Source organism: Camelus dromedarius, chromosome 28 (genome assembly GCF_036321535.1).
Source record: "Camelus dromedarius isolate mCamDro1 chromosome 28, mCamDro1.pat, whole genome shotgun sequence".
NCBI classification, from domain to species: domain Eukaryota; kingdom Metazoa; phylum Chordata; class Mammalia; order Artiodactyla; family Camelidae; genus Camelus; species Camelus dromedarius.
The window spans coordinates 9,685,502-9,711,587 of NC_087463.1; the positions used below are offsets into that span (position 1 = coordinate 9,685,502).

General features: G+C 35.3%; 1 protein-coding gene across 2 annotated transcripts in view; it reads left to right on the forward strand.

Moving 5' to 3' along the window:
* The window catches only part of SMAD4 (SMAD family member 4), a 48,058-nt gene extending 22,197 nt beyond the window's left edge, over positions 1 to 25,861 (forward strand). The window contains exons 6-13 of one of the 2 annotated variants that reach the window (XR_004133397.2): positions 1,594 to 1,713; positions 1,808 to 1,924; positions 3,416 to 3,466; positions 7,593 to 7,776; positions 8,968 to 9,136; positions 17,749 to 17,887; positions 18,395 to 18,507; positions 19,354 to 19,492. Coding sequence is in view for 1 of the 2 variants with exons in the window: in XM_031441887.2 (XP_031297747.1) it covers positions 1,594 to 1,713; positions 1,808 to 1,924; positions 3,416 to 3,466; positions 7,593 to 7,776; positions 8,968 to 9,136; positions 17,749 to 17,887; positions 19,354 to 19,565 (992 nt within the window). In the remaining variant the exon portion in view is untranslated. Of the gene's footprint in view, positions 1 to 1,593; positions 1,714 to 1,807; positions 1,925 to 3,415; positions 3,467 to 7,592; positions 7,777 to 8,967; positions 9,137 to 17,748; positions 17,888 to 18,394; positions 18,508 to 19,353 lie in introns of both variants that reach the window. The other variant, XM_031441887.2, reaches the window with a different exon arrangement.
* Positions 25,862 to 26,086: the final 225 nt, after the last annotated feature.

A 26,086-nucleotide genomic window follows, 5' to 3' on the forward strand; every position in this document is an offset into this window, starting at 1 on the left:
GTTGGACACCAGAAAAAGTGATATAAATGAAATGAAGATAATTTTGTCTTGATGTTTTTTGGATATATTTTCACAATAAGTAGTGATTACTGCAGGTTTTAGAATTTGTTGCAGACTATTGTCTTAGATCTCAAAAAACACATTGATAAAATTAGAAGAAAGAAAAGAAATTGGATGAAAATAGGGGGATTGGAAGACTATTTTACATAAGCTGATTTAGTTGTGTTGTTTAATTCCATTTTATGTACTTGGAATTATGTAATGGAACTATTCAGTACAGATAGCTGCAGTGGGTTTTATGTTCATTTGGTACCTGAATATCTTTAGGATTTCTTTCTAAATATCTGTAGTAAGTTTAGATCATTTAATTTTTCCCGTATAGTGATAATTTTTGTAAGATAGCTGAGAGCATTTAGATGTACAGTTAAAAGCAAGAGTGAAAATGTATTAACCTTTATAAAGATAACCTGGAAAAATTTGGTGAGGGGAAGATGAGTAGAAAGGGAGGTTGCTGAAAACATCATCTTTAAATAATTTGAGGAGTATTGAAATAGTTTCTTTAGCTTTTAATTTTATAATCTTAGCCTTAAGGAAATGTAATTTGCAAAGAGGAGGAAAATGTTCCTTTTCCTTGATACTTTGAGCTGTTCATTGCATATCTGAGCAATGGTGTCATTTATTCTCTTCTGATTATACTCTCACTCAGATAAGAAAAGATTGAGGTGATGCCAGTGACAAATAACAATTATGAAATTTCAGTGCTTTCCAAATGAGATAAGCAATTGACTTAATTAATACTTGCGTGTTAAGATTTTAAGTTAAGCTTTTTTCACACACACAAAAGCCTTAAACAATGGTTTTGAATAGAATAATTCTCCTAGTGTGTTACATACAGAGAGGGCAACTGATTTCCTGTAAATCCAGGAGTATGGTAGTGTTCTTAGAGGCAATTCTTGATTTTTAAAAGTACGTGAAAAAATTTCAAAGTTGACTGTTAGTTTTTTTGTTTTTGTTTTTGTTTTAACTAGTAGATGCTGTGTTGATTGGACAGTAGGGCTTACCTTTTTTTTTTAACTTTCTCATCTGACTCATCACATTCCATTTAAAATATTTGCCGGCTCTGCTTTTCTTTTATCGAACCTTAGCATTTTTCCATTGCCAGTACCAGTGCTGATAATAATGAACTTTCCAGTTTTCAACATTTTCTTGAGCCTGGACTTCGAAGTCCTAGTCAGAAGGTAGATAGAGCTGGATAGACTGGCCAGGGGTGAATGTGCTTCTGAAGAAGTTATTATGATAGGCTAGACATATAGTGGGGTTTTGCTGGCATTTGAAGAATATTTGTGAAGAAATGGGCCACTAAATTTATCTTGATATTACTGAAAGATAGAATAATTTTGAACTTCTTTAAGTTAAGGCTTGCCTTTATAGATGACTTTAGGGTTTTTAAATTTGATAGGCCATGGGTGAATTGCATTTTTTGCCCATCTTTATAACTGTGACTATCAGATATAGTTGATCCTTCATTTACTGTATAAAACCATAGGATTGCATCTGTAAATGTACCATATTAATGTCTTCTTGTTCCTCTAGGTCAGCCTGCCAGTATACTGGCAGGCAGCCATAGTGAAGGATTGTTGCAGATAGCTTCAGGGCCTCAGCCAGGACAGCAGCAGAATGGATTTACTGGTCAGCCAGCTACTTACCATCATAGTATGTACATGCTTTTTAAAATCTTTTATGTAGTTGAGAAAAAATAGGCAGACTTTATAAAAGCAAATTAATCCATGTGGGCCTTAATTTTTAGACAGCACTACCACCTGGACTGGAAGTAGGACTGCACCATACACACCTAATTTGCCTCACCACCAAAACGGCCATCTTCAGCACCACCCGCCTATGCCGCCCCATCCCGGACATTACTGTAAGCTCTTGTTTTTGTTGTAAGGGCCTTTTCTTTTTGAGAACTTTGTTTTCTTTCTGTTTTTTAGAAAATGGTTTTACATCTTTTATTCATCTTGCTGTTTAGTTTCATTAAATGATTAGTATTTTTCAGTATTTTTTATAAGCGGTATTTATTTTTCATAGTTACGTTGTCATACCTTTGTTTTAGAGGATTGGTATTTATGAAATACTTTTATTTCTTCGTTTGCTGATGTTGCATTAACATCACATTGATTGCCATTCATTTGTTTGTTTGCTTTGTATATGTTCTTAGATTTCATCTGTATCTGTATATCCATCGTAAGTGGATTGAAGCTCCTTGAGTGTCAGGATTTGAGGGTTTCCCTCACCATGGTATTCAGCATATCATAGACACTCAGATGTTGAACCTGTCTTTACTCTACCCTGTGACTGGGAGGGATGCCTTACTGACAACCATAGCTTGTAGTTTTAGGCAGAATAGCAGCATTGTTCATTTGGCTTAGTAAAATCCAGGGTAAAAATCTTTTGTGTGTATTAAATCTCTTTCCCTCCTAATTATAAGATTAATAGTACCAAAGAAAATATGGAAAATACAGAAAAGAGTAAATAGGAAAACAAAAATTACCCAGAATCCTACTACCCAGAGATATCCACTTGTAATACTTTGTCACATTTTTCCTTTCAGTCATATTAAGGGGTGTGTGTATGTATATATATATATATATATATATATATATATATATATATATATATATAAAAATTTAGGGGAGGAGGAGATCATATTGTATATATGTTGTTGTATCCTACTTTTTTACAGTTGTGTTACTATTTTCCATGCCTTCAGAGAATACCATTTTTAATGGCCACCTCGGCTAGCATAGTGGTTAAGGGTGCTAAGTCTGGACCCTTAACTAGCTGTGTGACCATTGGCAAGTTATTTAACCTCCCTGAGCATTAAGGGTAATACTAGTAGTGTCTGTCTCAAGAGGTGTTGTAAGAAGTAAATGTAATAATTCATGTGAGATGTTTAGCATAATGTCTTAATACATGGTAATCTCTCAATTAATTGTTAGCTACTGTTCTATTATGTAATGTATGTAAATATTCTTAATTTAATAAACCATAAACACTTGTTTTGGGAATGGATCTAACAATTTGAATTATTATATATTACGTTATAAGTTATTACATGTTACATGAATAATTCATTTATAATTTACATTCAATTTTGCATGTATAACCATTGTTAATTGTTTAACTTGGAATATAGCACTGAAATATTCTGTTAAATATCCACAAAAGTAATTTGAGTCATTTGCCTATTAAAATCATAAAGGAAACTAAGCTTTTAAATTTTTAGACATTGCATACGTTTGATCTAAACAATACCTAAGGTATGATGGTTATATTTAAGTAAGTCTTATTAAAAGTTTTTCAGTGCTAAAACTTTTAATAAATAAAAATGGGATTTTTATTGTCTTTTCTTTAGGGCCAGTTCACAATGAGCTTGCATTCCAGCCTCCCATTTCTAATCATCCTGGTAAGTGTATTTCAAAATTGATTCCCTGTATTTAGCTTTTCTTTATGGTAATTGAAACATGTATACACACAGAGGTTTTAATATAATTGCGGAGTAACTTCTCAGATAAGAACAATAATCATTATGGCATTAGTTAAAAGTACCAAAATGCCAGTTTTAAAATGCATTTAATACCTAAATATGCTGTAGAAGAAAACTAGGTTTCTAAGTAGAACAGCTATAATACCGTAGCTTAAAAAGCCAGGGAAGAATCTTAAGCAGATGCTGAACAGAAAAATAATTCACTGTATCTGTCTTAGAAGATAGATCCAGGACTCTCTGGTTAACTGGAGTTTAGAAACTATTTGCATTAAATTATGTTCAAAAGAGTAAATTAAATAGCTAAGTAGATTTAAACTATGGAAATGATAAAACAGAGAAAATTGGCAAGTAAAAGAAGATACTGAAGTCCCCTAACATAGGATTTTGATTTAGTTTTCTTCCCTTCATCTTATATCTGTTTTTCTTAGCTTTAAAAAAGATGCAAATATATAGTTTCAACTCATAACCTTAATTTTTTCCCCTAATTAAAAAGAACTTGTTGTATTATGAAGAATTTTGACATATACCAAATACTGTAGATCTCCCTCATTATACTCATTCGTCAGTTTTAACTGTTATCGGCTAATGGTCAGTCTTATTTCATTCATACCCTCACCTACTTTTTATACCCTCACCTATTATTTTGATGGAAATCATATATAGTCATTTTATATGTAAATATTTTGGTGTATATTTCCAATAAAGATTTTAAAAAATGTAACTACAGTAACCATAATAATCAATTTAAAGATGACTTATAGTTCATCAAAAAGATCTACATAATTTTAACAGTGTTCTGTTATTTACTATTTATATTGGTTCCAGCTTTTCTTCTAGCTGTTTAAAAAAAAACATATGGAGGATAAGATCTTTATGCTTATAACTCTTCTCATATTTTAATTTAGGAGATTTAAATAATTTCTGAATCAAAGGGCCAAACTGCTTTAGTGATCATATCAGAATGTGAGAACCAGTTTTACCATGCTCACCAGTAGTAGATGTGATACTTTAACTTTTGTTCATTTAGGAGGCAAATACATGTTTTGATAAGGAGAAATAATGCTGTTGATGGGACAGAAACATTTTTTAACCATACATTTTTTTTTAATTAAATTATTCTCTTCAGTGGATTTTCTATATGTTATTTGTGTAATTTTGTGGTTTTAAACTTTTTTTGTGGGTCAAGAGGTCTTGCTTTTATATAAACATTTTTACTGAGAAATGTAATAAACAGAAAAGTATATAAAACAAGTATACATACAGTTTTATGAATAACATTAAAGCCAACACCTGTGTAACTACCACCTAGACTGAGAATTAAAACATTTCAGCACCCCGAAACTCTCCTACCCCATGCTTTCTGTCTGAGTCAGAAACTTCTTTTCCTCCCCCAGAGTTAACTGCTCTCCTGCTTTTTATGGATTTTAATTTTTGCTCTTTGAAAGCAATAAATGCATCCCTAAACAGTCAAGTTTAGTAGTTTGATTTTACTAGTTTTTGAAATCATATATGCGAAATCACTGTATTAGAACCTCAATTTGTGTTAATATATTGTGATAAGAGGGAAAAATCTAGAGTCTTAAGAATGAGAATTTTGCTGGCTTCAACCCATCTTTGACAGTCAGTAGTGGCTCCTGGCATCTTGGGAGGGGTCTCAGTGTTCATATGGCTTAGTGGAAGGTGTTCTGCAGGAGTGAGGGTAATCAGGATTGATTGGGGGAGTGGGGTTGAGAGTGGTGACATTTAGCTAATTATTTGGACTCAATTTTGGATTCAGCGATTCATCTGAAAGAGAGTGGGACTGTTGGGTGCTTGCTGACGTTGCTGTTTTTAGTTTCTTGTTCCTAAAATGATGAGTTGGAGCATTAAGAAAGCTCTCTTGAAACTGAGTAATTCTGTCCTGCTGTTGATGCTGGTTTTGAGAAGCTGTAGAGTTCTTCATTGTAAACTAGGAAACACATGTCTTTGGATCTCATTTTTTTTTTTAATTGTATTTATTTATTGGTGTGTTGGGGGAGGTATTTAGGTTTATTTATTTATTTTTAGAGGAGGTGCTGGGGATTGAACCCAGGACCTCATGCATGAGAACCATGCGCTCTACCACTTGAGCTATACCTTCCCTCTTGGATCTCATTTTTTTAACCAGCGTTGAAAACATTAATGACTTCAGCATATTATTTGTAACAAAATTTACTGTTTGGACTGATTGCTTAAAGACCTTTTAAAAGTGCTATTTCTGTTCTTTGCCTCCAAAACATTAGGTAATTGTTACCTTGTCTTAGACAACCTCTTCAGTTTTAGCTTTAACCAGTGTAATACCTGCCTGTTAACGCTTGGTGAAACTTCTTGTCCATAGCATAATGTGATGTCTTTAATAAAGAATTTTACTATAGGGAAAACTTTGTAAGTATTTCAAAACTGTTTAAGAAGGCACTTCAGTATATCACTAGTTTTCATGTTCTAATAAAAAAAAAAATTTAAAGAAGTGTATGTGATTAGTTGATTCTTCTGTGTGGCAAAACATTTGAATTATTAAGTTTTTGCATCACAGTCTTTCTGTGGCCCATTTTATTACTTCATTGGAAAGTACTTTCTTCCTTGACAGCATTTTGAGAAGTAGATACTTAGACTTTACAAATTTTTGTTTTTAGTATATTTTGAGCATTAATCATACTTCATTTTAAGATCTCTTGGGAGGTTTGGAAAACTTTTTTTTTTTTGGTCGTTCTAAATATCTTTTCATATTATTGAAGATTTTATTGCTTCAAATTTGAGTTCAGTCAAAATTCATAAATAGCACAGTAAAATGCAGATGCATAATGATTTATCAGCAGAAAACTTGCATTTTCTAATAAATGGCACTTGCCCTTTTCCCCCCTTAATGTCAAACCCATTTCCACTCTAGGGCTTTTCCTTTTACATTCCTCTAGAAATGTTCTGTTCACAAGTCTCCACATAGATGCATGGTCTTTCAGGTCTCACTTTTTAAGATAAGGTCTCACTTTTTACCCCTTCCATCTAGTTTGAAGTATTGTTTCCACTCATCTTCTGTCCCATACCCTGTTTTATTTTCTTTGCAGTATTTATTAGCACATGAGTTACCTTGTCATTTGTTTGCTCATTTGTCTGTCTGTATCTCCATGAGAGTAGGGACAATAGCTGCCTTGTTTACTGCTGTGTATGTAGTGTCTACAGCGATGCCTAGATGACTCCATGAATACCTGTTAAAAAAGGAAAATCACGTAATTTCCATGTGTGTGGGCTCTATGTAATAACTGCTGTATTCAAACAAAAATTAGAAATACTTGATTAACTATGTTTGCAAACCAAACCAAATAGTGGCTCTTTTTCCCCCATCATTTAAAATTATTTAAAAGCACTTATTGTTGTTCAAATGAATACACTAAACACTTTTCAAAGTTAAAATTGTAGTAGTTGACATAAATTAACTTCACTAAAACTACAGATGGGACAAATGACTTTTCATCCAAGAGACAATTGAAAATTCCTTCTCACAGTAACTGTAGTTGGGGTGTAATTAACCTTGACTCTCTGGCCTGGGATGTCTGACTTGGTTATGCCCTTTCTCTCAGTTAGGGATCTATGAAAATAAGCCATGGATTGATGTTATTCAAGAACACTTCGCTGGAATATGTATTAGAATCAGTGTGTTCCAAAAAATTAAAAAGTTCAAATTGAAAAACTGCATAGATAATATTATGTGCAGACAGATGAAACATCATGGTTAAATAATTTATGATTCTAATTACTTCCATTCTTTAAATTCTCTGTTGATTGGCTACTTTAAGGTAAGAACTGAATTCCACATTTTAAAAATGACCAGAGTTTCAGGAATGCTAGGTACTTAAGCTGAAAAACAGAAGACATAGAAATGCCTGCTTTATAATGCATTGTCATTTTAATCAAATTCTTTTAGGTGCTCTCCCCTTCCTTTACCCTTAAAAGCTTTGTTGTGTGGAGTGAAAGTAAAAGCCTTTTACCTTTCTCACTTGAGTGGCTGTTCTCTCCCATTTATCTCCTTTAGCTCCTGAGTATTGGTGTTCCATTGCTTACTTTGAAATGGATGTTCAAGTAGGAGAGACATTTAAGGTTCCTTCAAGCTGTCCTATTGTTACTGTTGATGGATATGTGGACCCTTCTGGAGGAGATCGCTTTTGCTTGGGTCAACTCTCCAATGTCCACAGGACAGAAGCCATTGAGAGAGCCAGGTATTAATTGTATAGTTATTTTAAACATTGAGTATAGTATGTTGTCTTTTATTTGAAGTTATATTTTTCAATATGAATTGTTTTTGAATATAGATAAAAGAATAAAGATTGTCTTGGGAATTCAGAATTAAAAAAAATATTTACTAAGCAATTTGATTTTGGGGGTAGAGGGAAATAATTAGATTTACTTATTTATTTATTTTTTAAATGGAGGTACTAGAGATTAAACCCAGGACCTCGTGCATGCTAAGCATGTGCTCTACCATTGAGCTATACCGTACTGCCATGAAAATTCAGAACTTAGAAGCATTTCACTTTAATTGTGGATGTTTGTTATTTAAAATATGATAAAACACAGTCTTTTTTTAAGTTAAAGGGGTTTCTGTGTTTTGAATAGTAATTAGACCTTTTGGGACCCAATTTGAAAACTAATTTATATTTCCTCTGATTGTATAGTATTTCTAAAAATTTATTGAAAGAAAATAGTATAAAATGAAGACATGTTTCCACAAGTGTTGCTTATAGTGGAAGACTGATAATAAAAGGGAAATGGTTCAATAAATTTTAATAAAATTTCATTTTATGCATTCATTAAAATATTAATAAAAAGTTGATAGGATCAAAGGTAAATACTTAAGATGAAATATTATAGGAAAACATACACAATTTTAGGTATTGTATGATCTTAACGCTTTAAGGAAATGTGTGTATGCATGAGTACATAATCTTGGCTCTATCACTGTGTGACTTTGTGAAAATGTCTATTTGCTAAGCCAGCACTAATAGAATTTTCTGTGATGAATGAAATGGTTTATATCTGTGCTGTCTAGTATAGTAACTACTAGCCACACGGAGCTTTTGAGCACTTAAAATGTGGCTCATATGATTAGCTACATTTTTAAATTGATCTTAATTGAATTGTGAGGGTTAAGTGAAAATTTATGTTAAATGGTCCAGTCACATAATAAGCATTATATGAATGCTCATCATTATTATATATGAATAAGATAGTAAAAAAAAAAGAGAGAAACATATAGAAATGTTGACAGTGGCTATCTTTTGATTATGGTGTTATGTAATGTCCTTTATTCTTTAAACTTTTTTTAATATTAGGTATGTTACTTAATCTGAGCTGAAATTTATTTTTAAATACTTACCAAAATGAAATGTAATTCCCTTTTTCTTCCTAAGGTTGCACATAGGCAAAGGTGTGCAGTTGGAATGTAAAGGTGAAGGTGATGTTTGGGTCAGGTGCCTTAGCGATCACGCAGTCTTTGTACAGAGCTACTACTTAGACAGAGAAGCTGGGCGTGCACCTGGAGATGCTGTTCATAAGATCTACCCAAGCGCATATATAAAGGTTAGTTGCAATTTTATTCACATATTTTAGACTTGGAAAGTTCTGTTGTTTAAAGAATTGAGATGGAGATGGGAGCAGTGTAAAAATGTCTTTTTATTTATTAAATTATCAGAAATTAACACATTTCCTGGGTACTTTTATTGACCCGATTGATTATCTAGTTTTGTGGTTGAGTTCATTCCCTACTGTTTTATTATCAAATTTGTTAAATGTTTTAGAGGAATACACAGGCTCTTGAAAATACTGAGTGAAACCTCCAAATTTATATTCTTTTTATATAAAATATGTAAAAATTACACTCTGGAATTTTATCTTAGCCAGTCTTCAGGATTTTATGGAATGGAATTCTAAAAGTAATAGTTTTTCAAATTAAAATAGAGAAATGAAAAATTCTTCAATCCCACATTTTTTAAGGTTAGTTATTTTGTGCATTAAATGAGTTTTATTTACTATATATCTTTTTGCAAATTAAGCCTGACGTGTTTTTCATTAATTATTAGGTATTTAACTGATCTCAATTTTAGTTTATAACATACACCATTTTGAAAGGGAAGGATAGTTATAATTAGATAGCCTAAATATATTTCTAGTTTCAGATTTTTCATAGTCATCCTAAACATCTTCCTTGTTAGCTATTGCAAGTTAGTGGAATTAACTGTACCTCATCACTTACTCCCAGGAAATTGTTTACCATACAAACAGAATTGTCTTTATTTGTGTTTTCTAGTTTTTCCACAAGGAGTTTTAGTTCTTTGTGCTTTGTTATTATTTTTAAATGGTGCTGGATTTCCTTATGTGCTTTGTAATGTATATATGTTTGTTGCCAAGTTTGTCTCAAGAGAATTCGTTTTATTTTTTCCTCCCTGTTATTGCTTCCCCCTGTAGGACAATTTTGCCTTAGTCTGGCACCCTGGGACCCACATCTCAGAAGCATTTCTTATATTTAGGAGGTAGAGGAATTTTATCCCTTGAGGAAATTGAGTTCTAATCCCCGGATATGCTTAGAATCTAATTCCTGTTGCATAGGTTTCTCTGATGCTTACCTCTGCCATGGATAAGAATTTATTCAGATGCATTTCTATTTACCAGCACTTGATTCATGGGCAGGAGCCCAGTTGTAGCCCTTGGAGAGCCCATCTATTGTCTCTTTTCATATTACCCTAAGAAGTCAAATTATCATCCTACACCTCATGTTTGGAACCCCAAGTACCTTCTGTTTTCAGTCCCTGCTTTCCACGATGGATTTTGTTTATCCATCATTAGTTGGTGGACATATGGATTGTTTCTGCTTTTTAGCTATTATGAATAATGCTGCTGTTAACATTCATGTACAAGTTTTCAGGTAGATGTACTTTTTAATTTTCTTGGATATATACCTGCAAGTGGAATTGATGGATCATAAGGTAACTCTATGTCTAACTTTTTGAAGGACTGCCAGATTGTTTTCCAGAATGGCAGTGTCATTTTACATTTCCACCAGCAGTGTATATAGAGGGCTTCAATTTCTCTGTATCCTTGTCAATACTTGTTTTTATCTGTCTTTTTAATTTTAGCCATCCTAGTGGATGTGAAGTGGTATCTGTCTCATTGTGGTTTTGATTTGCAAATTTCCTTAATGGCTAATAATGTTGAACTTTTCATGTGCTTATTGGCCATTTGTATGTCTTTGGAGAAATGTCTATTCAAATCTTGCCATTTTTAATTTTTTTTTTTGTCTTTTTATTATTGTTGTAAGAGTTCTTTATATGTTCTGGGTATCTTTTCTTTATCAGATACATGATGTGTAAATATTTTCTTCAATTCTTTGACTTGTCTTTCAGTTCTTTAATGATAATGAATTGCAGCACCAAAGTTTTAAATTTTGATGTAGTCTATCTATTCTTTGGTTGCTTGTACTTTTTTAGTGTCATATCTAAGAAACTATTGCCTAATCCAAGGTCATAAAGAGTTACTCCTATGTTTTCTTCTAAGGGTTTTATGATTTTAGCTCTTACATTTAGGTCTGATCCATTTTGGGTTAATTTTTGTGTATCCAGATTTGTTCTTTTGGATGAGAATATTCAGTTGTTCCAGCAGCCATTTGTTCAAAAGACTATTTTCCCTTAATAAATTATCTTGACACCCTTGTTGAAATTCAGTTAAATCTAAATGGTTGAGGTTTATTTCTGAACCATCAGTTCTGCTTCATTGCTCTGTGTTATCTGTCCTTGTGACAGTTCTGCTCTGTCTTGGTTACAATAGCTTTGTAGGAAGTTTTGAAATTGAGCTCTCCAACTTCATTACTTTTCAGGGTTATATTGGCTGTTGCCAGGTGCTTGGATTTCCATATGAATTTTGTGATTGGCCTGGAAGATACCTACTTTTAATAGTTTTTCTAGCCTTTGTGTTTGGAGCAGAGAGAGAAGGTGATTATGCAAACTTCCGCATCCATATTGATTGGAAGTCTATGTATTACTTGTGCAATTTGAAGTGAATGGACAGAGGACTACAGTGTTGAATATATACTTTGTATCCAATAGTAGTTACCAACTTACCAGAAATGGGGTAGTATTTAAAATATTAAGCTTAGAAAATGTGGAGTCTTGTATAGTTAATTTCTAGGATTGTTAAATAATGTAATATCTCTGTTTTAGTACAAATGGTCCTTGAAAAGCCTCCAAGATATGTGGCATGTCATCACTTGATAAACCACTATCATGGATAGGTTTTATAGTAATCTCAGTCTTCTGCCATGAACAGTAAATAACTTATCTTGTGGGACATTTTAGTGGACTGAAAAACATCGCATTTTTGTTGTATTAACTAAGAATTAAAAATAATTATTTCTCTTAACCAAGTATAGTATTCTGCAGAAGAGTTGTCTTATTAGTCAGAAAGAGATGTGAGTATATCCTAAATATAACCATTTTCTTCATTTACTAGTATTTTGGGCAGCAGTTACTAAAGGATCTGTGTATTACTGTTTAGGTTGTCAGATAGATTCTCACCAGAGATGACGTTGCTGGGGTGGATTGTGTGCAAGATAACACGAGCCCCTGGGAGGAGTGCCCGTGCACTAGGGAATCCACGTGGGGGCCCCTCCTGCCCAACACATGTATATACACGCAAACACATTTTTTCCTTCTTTATTTAAAATAAGGAAAACAGGTTTGGAGAGACATTCTTTCATTTTTATAAACCAAGAAGCTGGGAGTAAATTTTTTTTCCTTCTAAGATGTTGATTTTTTTTTTCCTGCTTCTCATGACCTAGCAGTCATCTTACACTTACGAAAGTCTGATGCAATGAAATGGCAGTTTTAAATGGAGCAAACTTTGGAATTCTCTCTAACTGGCACCGTTCTTTGCTTTCAGAAGTGAGGCCTGCTCCATTTGTGTTGCTTAAGCACCAGGCACTCAGGGTTTAACAGCTTTATGGAGACGGTGAGACACAAGTCACATGCCACGTGATTTGCTCATTAAAAGTGTGCAGTTCAGTGGCTTTTAGTATATTCACAGAGCTGTGCAGCCATCACCACAGTCAAGTTTAGAACATTTTCATCACCCCAGAAAGAAGCCTTGTACCCTTTAGCTGTTACCTCCTAACCCCCATACCCATCAGCCCTAGACAGCCACTCTTCTTTTTCTCTCTGTGGATTTGCCACCTAGAACAATTTGTATAAATGGAATCACATGATGTGGGCTTTCCTGACTTCTTTCACCAAGCATGTTTTCAAGCTTCATCCATGTGGCGTATATCTGTACTCCATTCCTTTCAGGGCTGAATAATATTCCACATACCACGTTTTGTTTGTCCGTTCATCAGTTGATGAACATATGAGTTTCCATTTTTTGGCTGTATTATGAATAATACTGCTATGAATATTCATGTACAAGTTTTTATTTGAATGTGTGTCTTCATTTCTCTTGGGTATACACCTAGGAGTAGAATTGCTTGATCATAAAGTAATTCTCTGTAACTTTTTAGAAACTGCCAACTTTTCCACAGTGGCTGTACATTTTGCATTTCCATCAACAGTGTATGAAGGTTCTAATCTCTCTACAGTCTGTGAATACTTGTTATTATCTTCTTGATTTTAGCCATCCTAGTGAGTGTGAGGATGTCTTGTTTTGGTGGTTTTTCGTTTGCATTTCTCTGGTGATGCTGAGTCAGGTTTGTTTTTGAACACATAATATGCTAGGGGTAGGGGGCAGTCACTGCTTCTAAACCACAGGTGGGCTAAGCTGAAGGTTATGATCTCCACTTTAATTTATTCCCAGTTACTTACTATGTATCATGATTCTTACCTCCAGGTCAGATAACCTAGCAAGTCCTTAATGAAGTCTTATGTTCAGATGTTCAATATACCAATTCAATCATCTGTTTCTCTTTTCTGAATTACTGTTTCTTGGTATTGATTCAAACAGAGTGTTGTAATTAAGCCTTACAAAAGAAAAATGCCAAAATTTGACTCCTGGTTGAAAGAGAATGTACTAAAGATGTTGCCAGTGAAGCTTATAACACACTTACCTTTGTTAAATCATAAACTGATATGTTTAAATAAATGAAATAAATAGGAAACATGTTTAAATACATGAAAGCAGAGGTAAGTTGTTGATAAACTCAGGGATAGTGATCAGAAATAGCTTTTGAATCTGAGCCAAAGAAAATACTTAAAACCTTTGGTTACTTTGAATTGTCCTTATTAACAACTCAGTCAGATGGTGAAAGGAGGATGGTTGCATTTCAATGAAAGCTTTAATCTTACCGTCCAGTATAACGATGAAGTCTATTTTAGGGTCGACAGAGTGTACAGTGAGGAGGCAGCCCAGGTTTCAGTTAGCAGTATAGCCAATGAGTGTGTCTTCTGCTGTGAGCACTGTAATTACATAAATAACTCATGTGGAAAGAAGACTTGCTGAGGTGCTTAATGAGTCATTTTTACTTCATCTGCAGATAAGTCATAATGTTTTAAAATTTCATCTTTGTGGTTACTGACAATATGTGCTGCCAGTGTTAGCATGGATTTAGGTTAAGACAATCATAATTGTGGTTGTTTATAACATGTCGTAAATAACCTATGTTTGGAGATCTGTTGGTTATTTTTAATGATTCATGATGGGGTCAGGGGTACCCTGGGAATTTATAAGTGAATTTTATTCACTTCTCCAAGATAGTAAGATTATATATGGGCCATACAAGTTAACGATGATTAAAAAAATTTTAAGTGGTTGTAAAGACCTAAATGTAAAACATGAAACTCCTGGAAGATAACATGTGAGAGAAGCCTAGGTGATCTTGGGTATGGCAGTGACTTTTTAGATTCAACATCAAAGGCATGATCCATGAAAGAAACAGTTGATAGGCTGGACTTCATTAAAATTAAAAGTGTCTGCTCTACAAAAGGCAGTGTCAAGAGAATGAAAAGATTAGCCACAGACTGGGAGAATATGTTTGCAAAAAATACATCTGATAAAGGATTAATATTGAAAATACAGAAAACAGTTAAAACTCAACAATAAGAAAACGAACAACCTGATTGAAAAATGGGCGAAAGACCTGAATAGATGCTTCACTGAATAGGATGTGTAGATAGCAAGTAAACATGAATAGATGTTCAACATCATAGGTCATTAGAGATTGCATATTAAAACAACAGTGAGATACCACTTCGTACCAGTGGAATGGCCAAAATCCAAAACACTGACACCACCACATGCTGGCCAGGATGTGGAGCAGCAGGAACTCTCATTAATTCCTGGTGAGATTGCAAAATGGTACAGCCACTTTGGAAGATGGTTTGGTAGTTTCTCACATAGCTGAACATGTTCTAACCATATGCTCCATCAGTCACACTTCTTGATATTTACCCAAATGAATTGAAAACTTATGTCCACAGAAAAACCTGCACACAGTTGTTTATAGCAGCTTTACTCACAACTTGGAAGCAATCGAGATGTCCCTCAGTACGTGAATGGATGAATGAACTGTGGTACATCCACACAATGGAGTATTATTCAGCACTAAAAAGAAATGAGCTATTAAATCAGGAAAAGACGTAGAGTAACCTTAAATGAATATTACTAAGTGAAAGAAGCCAATCTGAAAAGGCTGCATACTGTATGATTCTAACAATGACTTTCTGGAAAAGGCAAAACTATGGAGACAGTAAGAAGATCAGTGGTTTGTCAATGGATTTGAACAAACATCTAACTCCTAAAGAAGCCCCAAAACTTGTCATATCAAGTGTGAGATAATAGAAGCATATATTTGATCTTCATCCCCATTTCTGGCTCAGAGTCCTAAAATTCTTGGAATTTCCTAAATAATGAGAGTGATAAATGTGTCTTTTGTTATGTTAATGAGGTTACCTTGGAGATAGTGCTCTTGTGTTCCAGACCACCAGAACATGGCAACAAAGTGAATATCTTAAAAAAAGGCAGTCACACATACAAAAAAAAGAAGATCAGTGGTTTTCAGGGTTAAGGGAGGAGGAGAGAATGCACAGGCAGAGCACAGAGGACTTTTAGAGCATTGAAAATGTTCTGAATGGTACTGCAGTGTTGGATACGTGTCATTATACATTTGTGTAAACCTGTATAATTTATAAAACCAAGAGTGAAACTTAATGTAAACGATGACTTCTGGTGATACTGATGTGTCAGTGTAGGTTCCTCAGTCGTAACAGATTGTAACACTGGTGCAGGATGTTGATAGTGGGGGAAGTTGTACTTGAGTGGGGATAGAGAACTCTCTTTACTTTTTTGCTCAATTTTATCCTGAACCTAAAACTGCTCTAAAAAAAGTTTATTAATTTCCTTAAAAAAAAAAGTGGTTGTACAGCTGTTTGGCTTTTCCATATTTGAGTCCCTGCTTTGTACTGTGCTTGTGATGCCTTCCGAGAGGTCAGAGCCCAGTGGGAAAGTTCAGAAGCAAGTGGATTCGTGGGAAATCTTGAAAAAATGATGGTTTTTGTTCTGGGCATTGTGAGATTTCTGATTTCCAGACCTTACTTTGTCATGCTTTCTCTCCTGAAGCCTTTTAGGACTGGTGGTTTGGCCAGTTAATACCTACACGATTTGACAAATCCTGTCTCTTCAGAGAACGGGATAGTATAAGTTTTGCCTTCATTGATGCCAGAAGACAGGCATGGAGTAGAAAAATAAGTAAATAGCCTTGTGATTTGCTGTTTGGAGAGGGTTTTGTTTATTGTTGTTGTCTGCTCACATGGTTCATGTGAATACCGTGGCTAAGGTTTACAGTTTTTTCAGGCATCTGAAAACTAATGGTTTGGGCTTCAGACCTGTTTGTTTATCTGATAAACTACTATGTTATGCATTCTTTGATTTTTTTTTATTGTCAAGGATAATTATGCTTGCTCATATTTGGATTCTGTGCATACTTGGAGGATTTTTTAAAAATTTTAATTTACACTTTGAAGAAGGAATATAGTCACATGGTTCAGATAGTCATATAATATTAAAAATGTGCATTGAATCGCCTTGCTTCTATTCTGTGCTTGTCTTCCTTTCCTACAACTTCTCATGACGACCATTCTGCTTCTGTAACCTTCCAGGGCTTTTTAAAATGCAAATATAAGCAAATACATTATTTTAGGAAGTTGTTTTTTTCCTGGAAAAAAGGTGATTTACCATCCATGATTTCTTGCTTATTGAAAGAACATTTTGGTACTTTCATGAGGATAAGGATAAAAGTGACAACCCGTTCCTTACTATGCCAGCCCTTGGCACAGCTGATAAAGAATACTGAAACTGCTTATGAACTCCTTAACCCCTCCTGAAAGGTAAATGGCTACATGGGAGGCCAAAAACAAAATAATAAGTAACATTTATTGACCGCTTACTGTATAACATGCCAAGTTTACAACAACCCTATGTATACTTAGTATTCTCATTTTATAGGTAAGAAAATTGAGGCTCCAGAGAGGTTAAGAAATTTAACCCATATAAGTAGCAGATATCAGTGATCAAAGGATCAAAGCTAAGCTTTTTTTTTTTAATCATGAGTTTAGAGAAAAGTACAAACTAGTTAATGAATCCCATATATCCATTACTGAGATTCAGTAGTTAAAGATTTGGACTGTTTTCTTCCTTTGTTTCTTAAGTATTTTAAAATGAGTCCTAAATATCATGGTATTTTGCTTCGATGGACTAAACTGTGCGTCTCTGAGAAATGTTGTTTTCTAATATGGCGACAATGCCTTTTATTCACTCTTCCAAATGGCTAGAATAATAAAGAAAAGATGTTGGCCACGTGACCGAGGCAATCAATTCAGCCTAAAGAAAACTCTCGGGAATTTGGTTATGAAAGGGTGGGGTGTTTTCTTAACTGTTCATTTCACACAGATGTGTGCTTTTTCACAAGGACAGTGATGGCTGACCCGCACTGAACTCTAGATAAAGGACACAGAGACCTGTGGCAGCCAGACTGCCCTGATAGTGAAATGTGAACTAGCAGTTACAGTCCACATAAACAATTTTAATTGTGAAGTAATTTTCTTCTGAGAGCTGAATCAAGCTATGCATTTTGAGTAAATTGTGCATTGGTTTTTGATGTATGGAATATTTTCTGATGGGCTCATAGTGTGAGACTTCTCCTTTTTTTTTTTCTAAAGGTCTTTGATTTGCGCCAGTGTCATCGTCAGATGCAGCAGCAGGCGGCCACAGCGCAGGCTGCAGCGGCTGCCCAGGCAGCAGCCGTGGCGGGAAACATCCCCGGCCCAGGATCAGTAGGTGGAATAGCCCCAGCTATCAGTAAGTATGCTTTTGATATCTTTTTTTTTTAAGTGCAATAGTTGGCATTTTATCTTAATTGACTTGGTTGATTAGTTACTTTAAGCAATAATAGAAGTTAAAGTTTGTTTTTTTACTGGGATGATAACATTTTTGAATTTGTAAAAAAACATTCTTTTGTAATAGTTGCCCTTTGTCTAGGACCCTGTGTTCATTCTTTTTGTATCAAAAAGGGAGTATGGGATAAAGGAGAAAAGGGGGGTTGTTATTATATTGATCAATCTCCCCTTTTTGTGTTGGTCCTTTTAATTTTGTAATCACTGACATGCTTTGCTTTATTCTAGAAGGAAAGCATATTTCAATTTCAGAATTAGGCACCTCTCCAGTTTTTTTTTTTTAAGTGTGCTAAGCATGGAGAGAAAACTAAGTGAGGGTGGTATTTTGATAACTTGTAGACTTTTTTTTAATTTTAGGGTAAAATTGAACTGTGTGCCAGGTTTCACACTGATGGGGAATTTTTTACTGCAGAGTTAAACTCCTGACTATAGACTTTTATGATGGAAACACGTGGCACCCATCTTCCACGTCTGAAGGCATAACTAGTGATTCATTCAACCCCTGTTCTTAACCTCTTCAGTGTGGTAAGCAAATCACACTGGCTAAGAAAACTGCAGTGGCCCTGCAGGTTTCTCTACAGTACATGCAAATTCCTCCCATTAGTTTCATTGTAATATTGATGAATGCAGATTGACTTATATGACTGTATGTTCTGACTGGAAAATTAGATGCAGAGTCTCCATTGTGACTTATGTTCAGGAGTTTACAATTTAGAGGTAGATAAGGCATACTCATTTAGAGAATTTGATTTTTTAAAAAAATTTTGGTATCTAAACCATTAATTTTCTAGTTTTGATGTTATAAATATGCTTTTACTCCTAGTATGCACAAAGTTTTAGTAACATTTCTCATTCTCATCTACTGCCCCCTGTTGAGTAATTGCATATTATCCCTGTTACATTGTGAAGTTGAGAGACATCATCTGGGTCATCCAAGAAGTCTTAGTGAAACCAGAATTATTAACTGTCTCATTATTAGTCATGTCTTACCCTGAACTAGACTGTTTGACAGACAATAAGGTTCTTAGAACCAACCTGTAGACGTGCACTACCTCTTAAAAACAAGTCGTTTCTTATCCCTTCACCCCCACTTCTAAAGAGAAAAGTGGGTGTGGTGTTGGTGGATTGTGGTGATTTATGACTGGTGGTAGCTAGAAGGCCCATGTGGAATGTGAATTGTCTTAACCAACAGCTTTCAGCCCCTGTTGATAAAGTGTAGAGCTACACTTACTTCTTGGCACTTTGACAGAGAAGTTATATGCTGGGGAGAAAGATCTAAAGAAAGCTGGTCACCTTATTAATGTAAGATTTAGGGAGGATGGGAGGAGGTCAGCCTGACCCTCTGACGTCTTCCAAATCTTTTCCGTGAAGGTTTGTCAGCCGCTGCTGGGATCGGTGTCGATGACCTCCGTCGCTTATGCATACTCAGGATGAGCTTTGTGAAAGGCTGGGGACCTGATTACCCGAGACAGAGCATCAAGGAAACACCTTGCTGGATTGAGATTCACTTACACCGGGCCCTCCAGCTCCTAGATGAAGTGCTTCACACCATGCCTATTGCTGACCCACAGCCTTTAGACTGAGGTCTTTTAACTGTTTTGGGGCCCTTAACATTATCAGGATGGTGGACTATAAAATACAATCCTGTTTATAATCTGAAGATATATTTCACTTTTGTTCTGCTTTATCTTTTCATAAAGGGTTGAAAATGTGTTTGCTGCCTTGCTCCTAGCAGACAGAAACTGGATTAAAACAATTTATTTTTTTTTCCTATTTAGAACTTTTCAGGCATGGCTCAGCTTGAAGATCAGGAAAAACACATTCTTATTAAATCTTCATCAGTTACGTATGAAGGAGTCATTCCACTGCTGGAAAATTTAGCCCTTTTAAATGTCTTAGAGCCTTTTATAAAAATGCAGAACATTGATGTGTGTGTTATTCTACAGAGTAAATTCAGTACTGCTGATTTTAAAGGCAGAGAAGTTCTCACAGTTAATTCACCTCTGTTATCTTGTGTGTGAGCTGTTAGTATTGAACATACTTTACTCCAAAATAGTGTGCCATGTGGGTGAGTTAATTTTACCAAGAGCAACTTCACTCTGTTTAAAAAATAATATAATAATGTATTATAACCTTCCATCCAAAATATTTTTTTGCAAGTTAAACTAGTGAAAATGATTTCAATTCAGATTGTCTTGCAACTTCAATTTTATTTTTGCCAAGGCAAAACACTAATCTGTGTATATTGAGAATTCCTTAAAATTACCAGACAGAGGAATATCATTTAAAATTACATTTGTTATCTTTGTTGGATAACTATCAATAAATATACTTTTGCCCTGTTAAGCAGTAGGTGTATTCTATATTTCTAGGCATAAGTTTGGTTACAAAGAAGCCTAGAAGAGGAATTTATTTTCTTCATTAACATAGAGAAAGGTTTTGTATTTTTAAAAACACTAAAAGCAGTGTCACTCCACCTAATATCTCACTGTTCTGCAAAGGTGGCAATGCTTAAACTAAATAATGAGTTTTTTGGAAACTGCTAAATTCTATGTTAAATACTGTGCAGAATAATGGAAACATTACCGTTCATAATAGGTAGTTTGGATATTTTTGTACTTGATTTGATGTGTGACTTTTTTTTTCGTATACTGTTTAAATCATGTATGTTATGACATTGTTTAAAATTCAGTTTTTGTATCTTGGGGCAAGACTGCAAACTTTTTTATACCTTTTGGTTATTCTAAGCCCTTTGCCATCAATGGTCATATCAAATGGCAGTGACTTTGTATAGAGAATTTAAGTAGAAAAGTTGCAAATGTATTGACTGTACCACAGACACAATATGTATGCTTTTTACTTAGCTAGTAGCATAAATAAAACTGAGTCTCAACATGCAAAGTTGAATTCTAGGTTTGATTTTTAAGTTTTTTCTTTTGCACTTTTGAGTCCAACCTCAGTGGCGAGACACCTTCTACTAAATGACAGGCAACAGCCAGTACTATTGGGCAGCTTTGGTTTTTCTCTCCCACTCTACCAGGACTTACTTCCCTATAGACATTGTGTATCAAGTGTAGAGTTGGTTATTTTTTAAACTTTTATTTTACTGTAGCAAAACTAGGCCTGATTGTCTATAAGATAAATAGGTTGTCTACAGGATAAAATAGTGTGAAATAAATCAAGGGTTATCTTTAAGATGTTTTTACTTTTTACTTAGAGGGCCTTTCTAAGCATAATAAGATTATTGCAGGTGTGTTACAAGTTTGAGACATGAAAAACTCTTATGCATGATAGTCATCCTTATATTGACTTAAGTGAACAGATCTACTTCCTTGCTTAGGTCTTATTAATAAGACCATCCTAGAAACCACAGAGTTTGCTTACTGCTGTGATTTAAACAGATCTTGATCTAAGCTACATGTCTTTCTGTTTTTTAAAATCACTTCTCTCCCAGCTTATTTATACTCTTGAGTACTTACAGATACTTCTATTGAAGACCTAATTTTAATCTGTAAAAGTTTGGTGATTTTCAGTTTTATTGGCAGATTATTTTAAAGGTATCTTCATTCTCTAGAAATTTTTGACTTTAGGTCCATTTTACTATGAATGAAGAATAACAGAGGAGAGAGTTTTAGAGTATAAGATTTTAAAAATCCAAGTTATTTGGCTAGAACCATAAGCATGCTATGATATAATCCATTGCCTCCTTCCTTTAAGGAAGGTTTACGTGTTTAGTCATCTGGGGAAAGTATTGTGGAAAATATTTGTTAAGAAGTCTGTCCTTGAGGCCAAGCCACCCGCCTTGGTTTTCCTTCTGCAAAGAGCCATAAAAATACTACAAGTACGAAGAAGTACTTCTAGTTAATTGATTGCTTTCTGTTTGTGCCTGGGTTCAGTCTCATGTTTTTGAGAAAACATCTAGTATATTATAATCAGTTATTCCTGAAGACTTAGTTGTTAAACAGTAGTTCCATTTCTTAGAGGTAGTCATCTTTGACGAGTAAGACTAAAAGAATCACTAGGTTTAAGAGTTTTACGGCTATTTTAAGGGTAGAGTAGTTTCCACAATTCTTGGAATCTGATTGTTACGAGGATGTGGTTCTGGGTGGGTTTTCTCTAGCTAGTTCATATCTCAGAGACTCTCAACATGTTGAACTTCAGTGAAAGCAGAGTGAGAAGTGAACCAAGCACGCACCGTGGTAATCCAGCAGGGGGCCCATCCCACTTCTGTCTAGTGCCTTCCGTGTGTCATCAAAAGGAAATCCTTACATTCAGAATGGTGTTGCCTTTATTTTCCAGGGAGTAGATTATTTGTGGGATATAGTCTATCTCATTTTTTTATAGTGTACTACCCCTGGTGTACAAAGATAATAATAATAAATCACTGCCATATTCCCTTGTTTTTCCAGAAGCGTGGCTCATTTATACTGACCTAAGCATTAATTAAGTATGTCGCCTGTGCCGTTCCTCCTGTAAACATAGTAAGTTTACAGGTTGGGTGGCCTGGCTTACGGATAACCATACTCAAAATATCCAAGTAAACTGAACACGTATTAGCTGTGTTGTATTTCAAAGCTAAACATCCACTTTTGTGAGGAAGGGTGTATTTGTAATGGAACATCTGAAGGCGAAATACAATGTCCTGTCTTCCAGGTGATAAATATCTTATTTTAAAAGTTTACTGCAGTTGTCTTTTTGACCGTGCGCATCTGGAGAAGGGAAATTTTACACTTTCCCGTGGTGCTTCTATGGAGGTTAAAGAATATATGGTGCAATGTTTCTATTCCTGGTTTGGTGGTAACTAGTTAGCAGTTACTCACTAGCTATTATGCAAAATCAGATTAGTTCAGAACCTTTCTGAGAGCCTTTTGGAAGAAGTGGCTTTATTCTGAGTAAGGCAGGCTTGTTTTTGTTGATAGTTTCAATAGTCTGCTCTCTCCATCACTGAGTCATTTTACTGGCATTTTATTTAATGAGAGCAGGTTGGGAAAATGGTGAATTTTAGGTCACTGGGGTAAATGAGTATATGAAAGCAGTTACTTGTAAAGTCAGTTATCAACTTTTTCGTAGATAGAGCGTTTTGGCTAGGACTAGCAGATAATAGCATGAAGAAATGCTTTTTTCCCCCCTTCCTAAAGGCAGAACCCATCTTGTTGCAGATAGCTATCTGTAAATAATTGCCTAAACCCTCCTTTGCAAGACTATAGAAAATAGGATTTGAGAATCTTTTGTGCAAGCGTCTTGTTTTTTTCCTAATAACTAGATAATTTCTTTTCTCCTAAGATATATCAGGAAGGATGTAAACAAATTAGTGGCCTTACTGGTAGCATCTTCAGGCCCAGCCTTGTCCCTAGCGCTTGGCCCCCGTGTTGCTAGGTCGTTTATCTTATCTGGTCTCACTGTGGAATGGAATTTTCTGCATAATCCAAACTTGCCTTATTTAAGCAGTAAAACTTTCTTCACTTGGGCCATTTTTTGGATGGAGTTATTTAATATGTGTATTAGAGAACATACTGAATACAGTGTTTTCATGTGTATGTCTCTGTCTTGTAGACTTCAGGGGCTGCGAAGACAGGCGGGACTGTTTTCCCTTCACTAAATGGTCACAGACTGCTGTGGTTTGGAATGTTTAGTTTTTTTGTACACACACACCCTTACTAACAGCAACTACTTCCTGTGTGCTGTTAGTGTACCTCCCTGTAGTTTCTTCTTTCCTTTCTGATTCATTTTCCCAGCTGCTTGGGCAAGGAAACCAGATAACTGTGCTTATTAGAACTTTCTTTAAAACACAAGGGCAAACTAGGTTGGGACCCAAGAAATTTTCCTGTGAAGTATTGAAAAGGACTTCAGTGCTTCGGCATTTGTTACCGATTTGACTGTTTAGTGTGCTTCCTGATTCTTGCTGAGTTTCAGGTAGTTGAAGTAGAGAGAAGTGAGTCATATTCATGTTTTCCCCCTTTGAAAAGGTTTTGTTTCTTCCACTTGAATGCTGCTCAGATGAAAACTGGGGTTACAAGGGTTGGTTACTAAATTAGCATCAATAGCCAGAGCCAGTAGCCTAGAGGGCACCAGCCAAAAAAATTAAAAAGAACGAGAGCAAAAAACAAAAACCATGGAAAATGAGAGGGTCATGTTTGTTTAGTTTTGGTGTCCCCTTTTGGAGTCCTGTCTTCTGGCCTTCCTCCTCTACAGTTATTCTTGACCTATAGGTGCCTTTATGAGAATCGAGGGTCTGATGTCCTGCCCCAAGGAGTACCTAAAGTAATTGCTGACGTTTTCAGGGATTTTAACATCAGACTTGAATGAGTGAATCTTCTTTCTTTCCATCATCATCATCATCTTTTTTTTTTTTTTTTAATATAGGAAGAACTAAGGAAAAAACTCTGGTGAAGACAATCATCTCTCTCTATTGACGTGGATAGTTTTCACAGTTTATTTCAGATGTTTTCTCGGTAGATCTCAGAACCAGTGTTCCTGTTCAGTCTGAACAAGTGGCTCTGGGCTGGGGCCAGACAGTTGCACTCTCTAGTTTGCGCTCTGCCACTAATTTGATGTATGACCTTGGGCAAGTCATTTACCTTTTTTGGGCCTCAGTTGCCTCATCTGTAAAATGAGGGAGTTGGACTGGATGAGTTCTTCCAGCTCTGAAGTTTAAGTGACCTTGCCTGCCTTGCAGCAGTTTTTGATTTCTTCCTTACCTTTGGTCTGCTGTTTGAGGGGGCTTTTTACTTATTTCCACATTATTCAAATAAGACTAGGCTTAATATTTTATTACTGTTCTATGGACAAGAAGTTACATAATATGTCCTTAAGACTTAAATTCAACCAAAGGCCTAGCACCACCTTGGGGGCTGCAATAAATACTTAAAAAAAAAAAAAAAGATGGAGAAAAGCCTTCATTTTATTTTTCCCATCATCTCTGTTCAAGGTGTATTAAGGCTTTTTTTGAGTCATGATATTCTGCCTTTTGGGTTGGTATGTGTGTGACACCATTCTCTTAAGTGCTGTGTGCTGGTAATTTTTTTTTCTTTTTTAAACTAAAATGGATTGAAAATTTGTTGTAAATGCCTAATGATATTAGAGGTCATTGCTTTGAGTCTTTGGTTTCTTAGCTCTTTCTATGCTCAAAACAGGGAAATTCCCTGAAACTGAATCAATTTAAGTGGTTTATATGACTCAAGAAAACAGTACCAGTGGATGATTATTTACTTTATTTTTGGCTCTTTTTAGGTCCATTTTGATTAGAAGACTTTTGGCTGGAGCATTCCTTTCAGAGTTCTCTTCCAGCCTAACCTTGGATGAGTGTAATTAATGGACTTGGCTTTTTCAAGGACCTTGAGAGCCTTCCTTGGGGGTGGGGAGTCCTGGTAGAGGCCAGCTCTGTGGTAGCTGGAGAGAAAGGGATGAAACCAGCTGCTGTTGCTATGGCTGCTTGTCATTGATAGAAGGACTCATGGGCTTGGGTTGGGTAAAAGGCTAAACATGGAGTCGGCAGGCTTCTTCCATGTATTGGGTTCTGGCCAGTGCCATGGACATGTGATTTAAGGGAAAAGCGTGAATGCTTGTAGGTGATGAAAACCTGGTGGGCTGCAGAACCACTCGGAGGAGGTGACTAGGGGTTGGGGACAGATTTGGTGGTAGTCTTTCCCCACTCTGTCTCCTCCCCTGAAGTCAGAGGAATGCAGCTATGCCAGAACTCAGAGAAGAGCCACACTTAGCTTCTGCTTTTGGGGAAACTGGTCAGCTAAAGCTCCAGTAGTTCTTTTGTGGCTTTCTGTACACTTTGCCTGGTTGAAGTCTGTGGCTGAAAAATAGTTGAACCTTTCCTGAGAACTCTGTAACAAAGTATGTTTTTGATTAAAAGAGAAAGCCAATCAAATCATTATGTGCTCATTCTTTTTCTTAAGGTTGTGGATGTTTCAGATTTGGAAAGAGCTCCTAATCACATAGAATTCTCAGACATGAGGACAACATTTTCCTTCATTGCTTTGTAACCATTAAAGTGGGAAATACAGCATTTGTTATGGCCATGGGAGAACAGTCCCCATTCTTTCTCATTTCTAAGAGGAGAGAGTGGAATGATGGTGGTTGGAGAAGAGATGGG